The 13,924-nt window shown below is 38.2% G+C and overlaps 1 protein-coding gene across 1 annotated transcript in view; it reads right to left on the minus strand.

Moving 5' to 3' along the window:
• Positions 1–13,924, minus strand: part of ANKFN1 (ankyrin repeat and fibronectin type III domain containing 1) — a gene marked incomplete at its 3' end in the record, with an annotated part of 145,426 nt that overhangs the window by 95,350 nt on the left and 36,152 nt on the right. Inside the window, exons 5-6 of the mRNA XM_081320918.1 lie at positions 5,532–5,629; positions 1,140–1,230 (exon numbers count right to left, since the gene is read on the minus strand). Of these exons, the coding sequence (XP_081177044.1) occupies positions 1,140–1,230; positions 5,532–5,629 (189 nt within the window). The remainder of the gene's footprint in view (positions 1–1,139; positions 1,231–5,531; positions 5,630–13,924) is intronic.

Raw genomic sequence — 13,924 nt, forward strand, 5'->3', positions numbered from 1 at the left:
ATAAGAGTCACCAGAGCACGTGTTTTTCTGTGTATTGTAGGATCATATTAAAACTGCACCTCTTCAGCTCATTTTGTCACGATTTCAAGTTTGCTTCCAGTACTCTTCCCAGATGAATCAACAGAGCAAAAAAAAAATTCTTCTCCTCTGTTCTACAATCCCTTTGCTTCACCTTTTGCATAGGCCATAATGAAATGAGAAACATCTTCTAATACCAATATTATGTTTGTTTCTCTCAATTACCATATATGATCACCAGTTTCTGAAGAACTCGGGATATTAACTGAAAGTTCTGAACTGGTTTAAAATTCCAGTTTATTTTGAAATTGATAATTATTCTTCCAGGTTCAGCAAATAGGAAATTTAAACGGGAAGGGGTTTTTTTTGTTTGAGATGGTTGCTTACTGCAAGTGGAGGAATGAAGGGGCTACCTAGGCAGGTAAATAGGTTTTTCTTATCTGTCCTAGATGAGCCAAACATAATAAAGCAAATCAACTGACAGCATAAGCCATTTTTGTCCAACCTGTCCCTTTTCTGAATGCCTTTTGTTTAATCCTTTCCCTCTACAGCCAAGGAAATCAGTGTTCACATGGGCATACATTTGTCGATGAAAGTTCTCAGTCATCTAGAGTTGTCTGGAAGTTGAGTCATGGCAACTGGTTACTTGGATAAACAGCGAGACATTTCAAACCAAAAACGAAAAGAAGTCGAGTTGCCATGATTCAACTTCCAGACATGTATATTCATTCATTTCTCTTCCCTCTTGCTTCTTTGTCTAATTTCTTCTCTTAATTTGGGGGAAAGGAAGGGGAAAGAGAGACAGACAGACAGAGACAGGGAGACACACACACACACACACACACACACACACACACACACACACACAGAGAGAGAGACACAGAGACAGAGAGAGAGAAATAGGGAGAGAGAAAAAGAGAGAGAGTAGCCATTTTAAAACATTTTGTCTCTTGCTAATAGCATTGTTTCACTAATTTTTTTACAAGATGATATATTTTTTTTACCAGCTAGAGAGTGAGTGAGTGAGAAAGAGAGAGAAAGAGAGAGAAAGAAAGAGAGAGAGAGAGAACACGCACCGGTCATATAAGTGTAACATCAACACCAAAAGCATCTTAACCTACTAGAAGGAGAAGCACAGCAAGGTGAGGAGGTCTGAGGCTGTCCCCAGCCTTTCATGTTATGGGCGTACACTTGGACATAATACCTTTGGCCCTGTAAATGAAAAATAAAAGACAAAACTTCAAGTTTATATACATGGCCAAGGTACATTTTCTGAAGTCACAAAGTTATGCAGTGGCAAAGGTGAACGTAGTGACGAAAACACATTCCCTCCCCCTCCCCCAAGCTATTTATATTAGGATACGCCAATTTGGCCAGAGCTTCAACTCCTATCATTCAGCAGAACAAACAGCATTTGAAGCATCTTGTGGTTGTTATCCAGGACAATTTCATGTCAGACAGAAGTGCCTTGATATCAGGCAGATCTCCACTCCAATTGGGATTACCTCAGTGGTAGGATTCAGCCAGTTCTCACCGGTTCAGTAGAACCGGTAGCTAATTTTTTTGCTGCCCAGCCCCAGAATGGGCTTCCGGAAGCGGCATCCACAAAGAGAACTGGTTGTTCACATATTTGAATCCCACCACTGGATTACCTAGCATGGTGGCAAATGAGGCTGAGGACAATCTGAGGAGAAGAAGAAAGAGAAGAAAAAGAAGGAAGAAGAGGAGGAGGAGGATCATGCAAGAATCAAAACCTGAGAAAAGGCAATTCAAAAATACATGAGTTCTAAGTAGCTGTGGAGAAGACATTTAAACCTTTTGTCTCCTCTGCTCTGTTACTGAGAAAATGAGGGAAATAGTACAATACTGGGGGGACAATAATCTGTGGGCATCTTCTAAGGCAAATATAATTTTCAAAGAGAGCTTAGTCTGGAAACCACGGTAGCAAAAAGAAAGATTAAAATCTCACTTCTGTCTGCTCTGATTCTGCTAAACATTGGCTTGTCATCTCGGGACACATTAGATGCAAAATGCATTTCATATAATGTACTTTGGGCCAGAACATTCATCTATCCCTAAAAATTACCCACCTCAATTTTAATTGTTATTCAGTTTTGCACCTTCCCTTCCACAAGTTTGTTTCTGCATTTTTTTATTACCTTACAAAATCAGCAAAAAATGTTTGTATTTTCACAGTTTTGAATATTTTTTTCCTTATACAAGCGCACACATTTGCAAGTACTTTCCCCTAATGTATATAATTTCCCCTTAATTATGCTTATTTTGGGGTGCCCTTGTCCTCATTGTTTCCATTTTGGGACTTATGATACATAACACATAATTTTTTTAAAAAAAGTTTTTCAGTATGCAGGGAGTAATAAGTTTGGGGAAGTGCAAATTGAAAAATTATTAGCATTTACTTCCATTCTTTTTCCACTTAAAATGTATAAATTTGGTAGTGATTTGGAGTATATCCTCCACAATCACAAATATCTCTTTTTTCCCTAGTTAGTCAAGAAAAAACTGAAATTAACCCACCCTGCTCTTTCATCCCCAAAACAACCTCTCTCATGAACTGTTCTTTCTTTATTTAAATACTTTACTGCTGGGTATTCGGCACATCAGTAGATCAGCTGAAGAGGGAAAATATTTTGGAAACTGAGAAATGTATAAGTAAATCTTGAAATTTTTTCCTGGTTGATATTTTAATCTAAGCCAAGAGGACAATTAGGGAATGCCATTTCCCCCCCTTATTTAGAGGGTAGCATCATAATCCCCCAAGGCTCATATCCAAACCAGGGATGTATAATTTTGAATACATCCAATCTTGTTTAGGCAGGACTGATGTCATATTCCAGCTGCTTTAAATTAAATGAATGAATGAATCAACCCATCCAAGGTCCATTTACAGACAGGGAAATATTGGACTTACTTTTGAAAATGTACAGAGTGGCTGGGGCTTTGTGCTTTCTCTTTCTTTTAACAACAAAATATCAGTCCAGGAAGTCCTGCAAAGGAGAAGCAGCCTTTGTGAAAAACTCCAGACTGCTATGACAAGGTGGGGTGTTTCTGCTGCTAAAAGAAAAACAAAGGCCTAGATCCCTAACCACCTTTTAAATTTTCAAAAGAAAAATAGGCATTTCTTGGAGGGAATGATGATCACCTGCCAAGCTTTGTTTTAACTAGGGTTTCCTTTCGCCTGTCCTTAATCAGCACCAGGATATAATGAGAATTTCTGGTATCTCTGCCTGTCAGAAGGAGACCGTCAGAGATCTGGAACCAAAGGGAGTGCATTGAAAGCTCAACTGCCAATGCACTTCACTTTGGAGATATAAATGATTGAACCTTCTAAGTTTTAACACTCATCTTGGGTACTGCTTCACCACAGTCCTCTCACAAACATTCATGTTATCTCTAAGGCCTAAGGAAAAAGCTCTATGATTTAATAATATTAATAATAATAGAGTTGGAAGGGACCTTGGAGGTCTTCTAGTCCAACCCCATGCTCAGGTAGGAAACCCTATACCATTTCAGATAAATGGTTGTCAGTCTCTTCTTAAAAACTTCCAGTGTTGGAGCATTCACAACTTCTGGAGGAAGGTTGTTCCAGTGATTAATTGTTCTAACTGTCAGGAAATGTCTCCTTAGTTCTAGGTTGCTTCTGTCCTTGATCAGTTTCCATCCATTGCTTTTTGTCCTGCCTTCAGGCGCTTTGGAGAATAGCTTGACTCCTTCCTCCTTATGGCAACCCCTGAAATATTGGAAGACTGCTATCATGTCACCCCTCATCAGTGGTGGGGTTCAGCCAGTTTGCACCAGTTTGGCAGAACTGGTAGCTAATTTTTGTTGCCCAGGCCCAAAATGGACTTCCAGAAGCAGCATCTACACAGAGAACCAGTTGTTCACATATTTGAATCCCACCACTGCCCCTCATCCTTCGCTTCATTAAACTAGACATACCCAATTCCAGCAACCATTCTTTATATGTTTTAGCCTCCAGTCTCCTAATCATCTTTGTTGCTCTTTTCTGTACTACTTCTAGAGTCTCAACCTCTTTTTTACATCGTGATGACCAAAATTGGATGCAGTATTCCAAGTGTGGCCTTACCAAGATGTTATAAAGTGAGATTAACACTTCACATGATCTTGATTCTATGTTAACACAGCCTAGCACTGTCTTGGCTTTTTTGGCAGCTGCAGCACACTGCTAGCTCATATTTAAGTGATTGTCCACTAGGACTTTGAAATCCATCTCACAGTTACTACTGTTGAGCAAGCTACCACCTACAGTATGCTATGCCTGTGGATTTGGTTTTTCTTGCCCAAATGTAGAACCTTACTTTTCTCACCACTGAATTTCATTTTGCTAGATAGCGCCCAATGTTCAAGTCTGTCAAGATCCTTCTCTAACTTAAGCCTATCTTCCTGAGTGTTGGCTATTCCTGCCAGCTTGGTATTGTCTGCAAATTTGGTGAGTTCTCCATCTATCCTCTCATCCAAATCATTGACTGGATTACTAAATAATCTGGAGAGGAGTATTCGATTATTCGAGGAGGTCAGTGTTGCAGCTGCCCAACTGTTGGTTTGAAGCTGAAAACTTTTCTCACAGGTATGGCCCTAAGTAATTACCTGCTTGGCACAAATCCAATTTTGAAAACATCTTAAAAATAAGAGATTCAAACTTGGAATGTTAATATCATAATAAAATTCAATACAGGCAGCAACCATATAGTCTAAATTCTTAGTTCGTAAGCTGTTTTAAAATCAATAATGTTCCTGTCCTGATTCTGACTCTCTGGGATTTGCGATAGTATAAACGCGTTATGATCTAAATGTTATCCTGATTGGAAGTACTGTAAACATTATAGGCTTGAAGATTATAAACATTTGTTTATTTAGCCACTTTGTAAGTGGAGAATGTTCTTGATTTATTTTCTGGTAAATTTAATTCTGCTGCTGATAATGCCGTTCTATTTGCTTTTTTTTTTTTACTACCAGCCAAATCCACACTCAGTGTTTATGAAGGACCAACGTGGAGGTAAATGTGTTCACTCTCACCAGATTGTCTGTCGAGAGATCATCTGATTGCCCATCTTCCATCCACTTTTAATCTTTATAAAAACATACTTCTCCCCTTTTAAGTTAGTCCATCTAGTGACTTTTGTTTCCCCAACGAAGCAGTGAAGACACAACTGTTATTTTAGCCATCAGACATGGAGTCAGAATTGAATCTCTCAAAGCCTTTGATCTGCCCTAAGATTAGGCCCCTGATCCATGGCATGGCCGGCTTTCAATCCACTCTTTTCTGATCTCTCCCCACTAATATAGCAACTCACGCAAAAAGCGATGGGTCTTTCCTACTCTTTGGTGATTTGGGGATGCTGGATGCCAAGCAGAATGTGTTTAATGACTTGCCAGAGAAATGGCACTCAGCTGCTTCTCTCCATTAGAGATTTCTGCTAGCATTTGGGGAAAGAAAAAAGGGCAACTTGAATTAACAACTTTTCATTTACCATTGTGAGGCCGGTAATAGTGCATCTCAAAGACTGAAGGTTTTCCATTATGATTTCTCCAGCCGAAGGGGAAAAGTCTTCAGAACAGCTCCATTCCACTAGAAAAAAAACCAAAAAGGTGAAGGTCAGATTGGCACGGATTGCTTCAGAAGGAAGTCTGTAAATGCTAAAGCACTTTAAGGCAATTTTTGCCTTCCAGTTTTCTTAGTCATTTTACTATTTTTAATTTTAAAAATTGCACAATCTTATACAATCTCCATTGGCCTGGACACAAGCCTAGCTGCTGTCACTGGGATTTATATTTAAGATACGTCTGAGATTATATTATAAACTAAGCAATTAAAAACAGGAATACAAACTGCAGTTGTATCTAACAGATAAAATCTAACAGTTAAAATCAGTGGTCTACAAGGAGAAAGCCTCAGAAATGAAACTAACTAAATTTTATCAGAACTGGGTAACTAATAAAGGAAAATTAAATCCTGAGTATTAATTGGCTCCAGTTTCCTAGGTACAGCTTCAGGTCAAAATTGCATCAAAACTATTCAAAATTATGTGGGGGGTCGTGTGATTACACTCTATAGCTTTTCTACAAAATGTGATATAGCAATGAGAATGGTGCCACACCAATCATTATAAAATTATCTTTTCATTGATACCAATAACATAACTTTCCATTCATTTATTGGTTTTTCGTGTAATATTTTCATGCTTTTTCACTCTGCAAAAAGTTCCACTGTTGTAATCTGGAGCCTAGTATCTCTGCTTTACTCTTAGACAATTCCAAATCCCTGACCAGGTCATTTAGTTCACTCTGTGAAATTAGATGTGGTTCAGGAGGAGCATACAGTGGGCTAAAGTTTGAGTCCGCCGACATTAGACGGCTCCGGATCAGCTGCATCCTGCTCATTGTCTTTCTTATCATCTGAGTCTAGAGATAGGATTCTGGTGGATCTGGGTACACCATGGGGTACAGGACACAGTGCGGATGGAATGTTTGGATATTCCCCGGTCCACTTATTCTTTCTTGAGATCCCTTTTGCAATCGGGGGAACCAGGCAAAAATAGCAGTCGCTACTATGATTGGTGGGTTCCGTCCACACCATTGGGACTGTCAAAGGCATGGATTTTTTCTTTTTGTTTAGCCAATGATGCAGATAAGTTGCACAGGTAATGCAACAATAATGAGGGGCCCAACTCTTGTCCTGATCCCCTATTTTGCATCCAAAATATAGGTGGTATGCCTTTTTTTAATCACTGCTGTCATACTGCACTTTTGAGATCCAAATGTAACCTCACCACAACTGTAGTAGAAGATATCTTCATTATTTACACAATTTCGAGACCTCTTGCCTTCTGAGGGAAAATATCATGCCACTGTTTCTTGGAAATGTTAGGCAATGACACTTTCACAAGCCACCAGATGTAACTATATGATACCTAGATCTGACCAAGACAAGCATGCCTTGTACTAAAAGAACAATCAATTACAGTTCGATAATAATCTTTAGTCTCAAAGTGAAGATAATTTTATACATTTCTATGTGGTACCATTTTCATTGTTCTACCGTGCTTTGTTGAGAAGTTATGAGGCATCACGATTGTTAGACACCTCCCTCCCTTGTAGGCAAATATACTCGTCTGAATATAAACCTTTTATTGTAAAATGTCTCGAAAACCTTAACCAACCAGCACCTTTACCACCTTTTTTCTAATTCATCTAATGAAAATATGTAAGAATTAACGCATTTTATCTCGGAGGTCAATAATTTCCCAACATTTGTAGACCAGTGATATAAGAAAATAGGATGTATTTGTTGGACTTAATTTCTCATCATTATAGTTACCATTTTAGCTGGCAATTCTGGGAGGTGGGAAAAAATGGAAGTGGAATCCAAGACATTTAAAGACTGGGAAATGTTTGCTTGATACCTTATGTAGGCTTATCAGATTTGGGCTGCAAAAATTCAGATAACCACTAGATATCAGCAAAGGGCTAACGTTTTCTCTGCCATCATCTGGTAGCTTCCAAATTTCTACAGCCCAAAATTGGTACCACATCTAAAGAAAAAGCACAAGTTAAATCTAAATATGAATGGGAAAGGAATTCCATAAGGCAGTACCACTGAGGAGGCCTCTTGTCTGAGAGTTCCTTCATGTTGAATAAGTTCTACCTTCTCTTGTATTCTGGCCTAGAGCAGTGATACATTTCTTCTAACAGAATAACAGAGTTGGAAGGGACCTTGGAGGTCTTCTTCTCCAACCCCCTGCTCAAGCAGGAAACCTTATACCATTTCAGACAAATGGTGGCCTAATCTCTTCTTAAAAACCTCCAGTGTTGGAGCACCCACAACTTCTGAAGGCAAGCCGTTCCACTGATTAATTGTTCTACATTATGCTTCCTATAGGTCTTTAGATCTAATACTCTCTTCCAAGAGTTGGTCCTCTTCAAACCTACTGTGAGAAGTAATACATCCACGTTAAACAAATGTTAACTATTCTCTGCTAACTTTGCATTCCCCAAGGCTTTAACAACATAAGTAGCAGAGACTTTACAGAAAGCCGCAGCACTATCTCCAGCCGCCACTATGAAAGGCTGTTAACTGCACATCTTGTAGGGGTTCTCTCTTTCCTATGTATAGCTGCCATTCATTATAACGTGCCTGTAAGTGTCATTATATTTGATGGCCTTTCACATTTTCCATTGTAAACCACAATTTTTCTGGGCTTTATAACATTTGCTGCATTAAATCACCTAAAAGCAAAGCTGGATATACAAACTGCCAAAACAGACAGGTTCCATTACAGTGCCAGCATAAATTGGAGAAGGCCATCTTAGTTGTTTAATGTCAAACAAAAGGGATGTGCTGCCTTGTCAGAAAACCTGTACTGGGGGTGGGGGTGGGGTGGGAGTGGGTGGGAGGGGGGAGCCTACAATTTGAGGCCATTCTTTGTATTTCATTGCACATTATAGAAATGTGCAGTGTAGGTAACTGTTAGAAAGGAAGCAATACATCAAGAATAATCAAGAACCAGGACAAGCTAAATTTTAGTAAGTTTTGTCCAAGTGACTAGAAATCAAAACATTGGGGAGAGGAGAAAAAAGGGAAGTAAAAGAATATAAAATGTTATAATTTAAAAAATGTTCGCTCTTATAATCTTAAAGAATAATTATGGCATGTCGTACGTGTTTCAGAATCCACCTTAAGTCAAATCTCATTGAAAACGACAATGGGCCAATATCAGTGGGCTTTAATTAAAGTAATATGAATACAGTGGTGCAAGAGAATATCCATTACAGGCTAAGAACATCAAAAGAAGCCTCTTTCAAGTGTGATTTTTAAAGGATTGGGCTGATGAATTTTGAAAAGGAAAGCTAAAGCTAAAAATAATGCATTTAAAATAAAGAAAATATTTTGCCTATATGTAGCATGCTCAATATTATTATTATTTTTCACAAAACCTTCTTTGTCTGTCAGATATACAGTATTTTTGCTTAAGCTATATTATCTCTTATGATTGATAGGTGGCCCTCCTCAAAGGGATTACCTCACTATGTCAGCTTCTCTTGCTTATCAGAAGCAGAAAAGTAAATCACTGTGTTTTATTTAGAGCTTGATTTTGCAGCAACTTTCTTCCAATCACTGGCAGCTGTCTTGAAAATCAGTTCTTTGTTACTACTGAACATTTTGTTCATACTGTATTGGTCAGATAAAGAACAGGGCTCCTGAACACTTACTTTTATCACATGAACAGCTTGGGAATGGAGATGAATTCATGATTCATAAATTCACACACATTCAATTTTGCAACTACTAACATAGTTGGACGAGCAGGCACAAAAACAGCCAGGGAAGTGATTGAAGCCTGGGAAACAGGACCCTTGTCAGTCAACAAGAGTGCTGATTTACCACAAGCCTATCAAGTACTTAGAAGATGAGGGCTGGGCAGCACAAGTAAACAACAGCTAACAAGTTAAAAGCCAACCATCAACACACCCCAATCAACATCTAAAAAGTCACATACAACAGGCACCATATAAATACCATATAGAACTGCCCAATATACACATTCTGGCTAGAGAGAAGTTCCCTGAGGATGGTCTCCTGCATGAGTCCGAAAGCTCGAAAGACAAAACCCCTGGTCCCGGTGACTGACCTAGATTGGATCCTGCAATATTATCCTGGGACACGTATATCCGCCTTCATTCGTGTTAAATTCATGAGTTGTTTCATAATAACAACTGAATGACAATTTGGTACTAAGATAAAAAGTCAGAGGAAACCCTCTATTTATATAGCTCTAGTCCTCATGGCATTTTGTCTGCCTGATGGGACAATCCACACAAATACTGTCATAAGGAGCAAAGCAACAGTCAAAGAATGCAAATTTACCTCTGAAGAATGACTGGGATGACCAGAGCCAATTATTGCATGTTATAGCTTATTCTTAAACAATAGCTTATGTATTTTTTCATCCTGCCATGACAGTTTAAAATTATATTATCTCATGGTGGTAAGCATTATTTAAAAGTAGCTGTTCTTATAGAAGCTCTTGAAAATAGTCTGTGAATTAGTTCTAATTTTGAATTTTGCCCATAAGAATAGCAGTCTTATGTCCAAATCAAAACCAATCTGGAAGCCCAGATACAGCAAGAATGGGTAACAAAGATAGATAGGCAAAGATAAACACACCTGTCAGTTCTGCTTTCTTACATTGCACTTTTAAAATATTGTCTATGATGAAACGTGTGAATTGTATTGTATGTGGGCATGTGTGCGTTTCTTTTCTATCTGTATAGCCACATTCATTAAGTATAGATAAGTTTGGAAAGAGCCAAGTTCCATCTGTTGGAAACTATACAGTAATTTAGTACAACATTTATTATATGAATGCACATGAATTGAAAATCAGAGCATTCCAAGCTCTTGGTCTAGATAGATGAATATCTGCTTTGCTTTCTTCTTCATGGTATTCCATCCCATCCCATTCTATTCCTCTAGTTCCAGTAACTTTTAAATGGGCAAATCAGACCATCATCGAGCAACAGTATCCCATGACCAAAACCCATGATTTCCGTGAAATTAAAATTCACCAAGTTTTATAAAACATTTGTTGTTAGCTGCGAAGTCATGTCCGACCCATCGCGACCCTATGGACAACATTCCTCCAGACCTTCCTGTCCTTTTATAAAACATATTACGATATAAACATTATTATAAAACAGCTTATGATATAATACAAAATGTGATAAAACATATCCTGTGCCGATTGATGACTGTGCCACACAGTTCAACGTGGGCTATTTTCAAAGGAATGGGACAATTCGCCATGGCCATCTCATCCCAGCCATCCACAGCGACTTAGTCAAGGCAAGTTGTCCTTGGCCCATTTTCAATGCAGATACATCTCTGAATGTATCCTGAATTTTTAAGAACTTTTCAGGTATTTTAGAAGTTCTGCCATTATTAAAGGCACTGAGGAATTTGATATCTCTGAAATGATGATCCAATGGGTCAGTTTGTCTAGTTTGTCTACAGCAGGTCTATTTTTTATTTCACATGTTGCTCATTACATTTTAAGAAGAAATTAGTTGAATTAAGACTTCCAGCCTTAATTAAAGAAATGGGGATAGTCGATTAAAGGCCAGTGTGGTACCATATCAAGCTTAGGCACAGAGCTTACCATTACCATCAAGCTTAGGCACAGAGAGACTCAATCATAGGCACTTACTGAGTGACTTTGTACTAGCCATGCTCTCTTAGCCCAGCCTATCTCATAGGGTTGCTAGAGAAGAAAATCGGTGTGAATACTATGTATTAATATGTACATTGAATTTCAGAGGTTCAATGCACATCTCCTGAAACTCCATATCTCATGTTGCAAAGATATTAGTTCCTCAATTGGAGAACTACCTCTCTATCATTGGTAAACACTAGAGAAAATCTGAATTTTTCTCCACACCTGAAAAAACACAAATTCGTCAGGAGCACTGACTGATTTCTTTTTTTTCCTTTGTAGCATTTCATAAGACATATTATTTAGTTCTCTAGCTAAAATAGGACTTCAGGTTTCTGGTTTATTGCTCATACATAGAGCCTCCTATTAATAATCCCAAAAAGCAGGGCTTTTTTTGTCGTAGAATGCCCAGAACGAAGTTCTGGCACCTTTTTTGGATGGAACCTTGTAGGGTAAGCAAGGCAGATTGTATGACGTGTGTGAGTTCTGGCACCTTTTTTTTAAAGAAAAAAGCACTGCCAAAAAGTCAGTGGCTGTCCTCATTCCCCCCACCCTCCCCATCATTAAGCTCTAGAGATCTTGTTGCTGCAATATGTGTATTTAGATTAGCCATTTATTATGTTCTGTTTCAGCGTTGAACTTCTGTTTTAAGCCCATGTCAATGACCTTGATTGAGAGGTAGAGGACAGTACAGGAGTTTTGATGAAGATATATCTTAAACAGGCCTTTTCCACTCTTATGCTCTTCAAATATATTAATAGCCAGGGCTTTTTTTGGTCATAGAATGCCCAGAACAGAGTTCCGGCACCTTTTTTGGATGGAATCTTGTAGGGTAGGCAAGGCAGGTTGTATGATGTGTGTGAGTTCTGGCACTTTTTTTTTACAAAAAAAGCACTGATTAATACTATATCTCCCTTTACCCATAGCCATCATAGCAAAACCAGATTGATGGGGGGAGATGTAGGCCTTGATGCCATTTGTTTCTTGTTGTGTTCTTTTCCCTGTTTCACTTTCTGAGAAAGAACACAACAGGGGATAAATGGCATTAAACCTTACATGAAAGCCAAGACATATCTAGCTCTATCTAGGTTTGAATTTTACACTGATTAATGGTGACACTTTCTGTGTACAATTGCAGTAAGATAGATGTGTGTGAGAGAGAGAGAGAGACAGAAAGAGATGGAAGAAAGAAAGATAAATGACTGATAGCTTGTGAGGTGAATGTCAAGAGATGGGCTAACATGCACAACCTCACTTCCCCCCCCCAAAAAAAAAAAGAGCTCTGAAGGGAGAATGGACATAGCCGAACTGGGGAAAATAGCTTTGCGTACACAAAGATTCAGTCCAATGCATCTCCAGATAGCATACAACAGGAAGAAAACTGCCAGTCAAGATAAATGACACTAGTCTAAAAATACAGCCTAATTCTCAATATGGTGGCTTTCTATGTTTTACTTTTTAAAAAAAAATGCTATCGTTAAAAGTGAAACTGAATAAAAAATGCATAGGATCAAATAGCACAACTACAATTGGGACTGGATGCTCCCTCACTAAGTGATGCAGTCATTAAGTGAAAGATCATGTGATGACACTAGATGTACAACGTCTGTTCCACTGTGGTCATTAAGCAAATCACCTATGGTCATTAAGTGTGACATTATGTGACCACAACTTGCAATTTACTGCTAGCTTCTCTACTGAATTTACTTGTTGGAAGCTGGCTGTGAAGCTCACAAATGGCGATCATGCAATTGCAGAGCCTATGACTGATGTGAATGCCTGCTGATTTCAAAGAGAGGCTGTAATAGTTGTAAGTTCAAGGACTGGTCATAAAGCTACTTTTTCAGCACCAACGTAAAGTCCAATATGTCTATGGAAATTCTCAGTCTATCCAGGTCATGGTTGTCCCAAAGGTGCTTTTTCACGAGGCAACTGGACTTTCTTTTTTCTCTTTGAAGACATTTCGCTTCTCATCCAAGAAGCTTCTCAGCTCTGACTGGATGGTGGGGAATGGGAGGATTTATATTCTTTGCAGGTCATTTGCAATTCTTTTAGAGAGTCGCTAATACCACCTGGAGGCTTATCTGTGTCGTCAGGTGGTGCACCTGAGTAGTGCAAATGGATGTTGTACCTTCTTGGAACTGTTGAAAGGACTATGTTGTAGACTAGAGATAGATGAGGGATACTCGAGGGGGAGGGATATGACATCATCTATCTCCTTTCAACAGTTCCAACAAGGCCCGCACCCATTTGCAAGGGGTTGAAGTAGAAGACCTCGAATGTCCCTTCCAACTCTATTATTCAGTGTTCTAAACAACCAATACAACTGTTGCCAATACACTGAAAATTTCCCCTTTTCTGACACATTAAAAATGGTAAAGGGTGACATATATATATATATATATATATATATATATATATATATATATATATATATATATATATATATATATATATATATATATATGTATATGTATATGTATATGTATATGTATATGTATATGTATATGTATATGTATATGTATATGTATATGTATATGTATATGTATATGTATATGTGTATATATATATGTATATGTGTATATATATATGTATATGTGTATATATATATATATGTATATGTGTATATATGTATATGTGTATATATGTATATG

This window comes from Vipera berus, assembly GCF_964194415.1.
Source record: "Vipera berus genome assembly, chromosome: 2".
Taxonomy (NCBI): Eukaryota; Metazoa; Chordata; class Lepidosauria; order Squamata; family Viperidae; genus Vipera; species Vipera berus.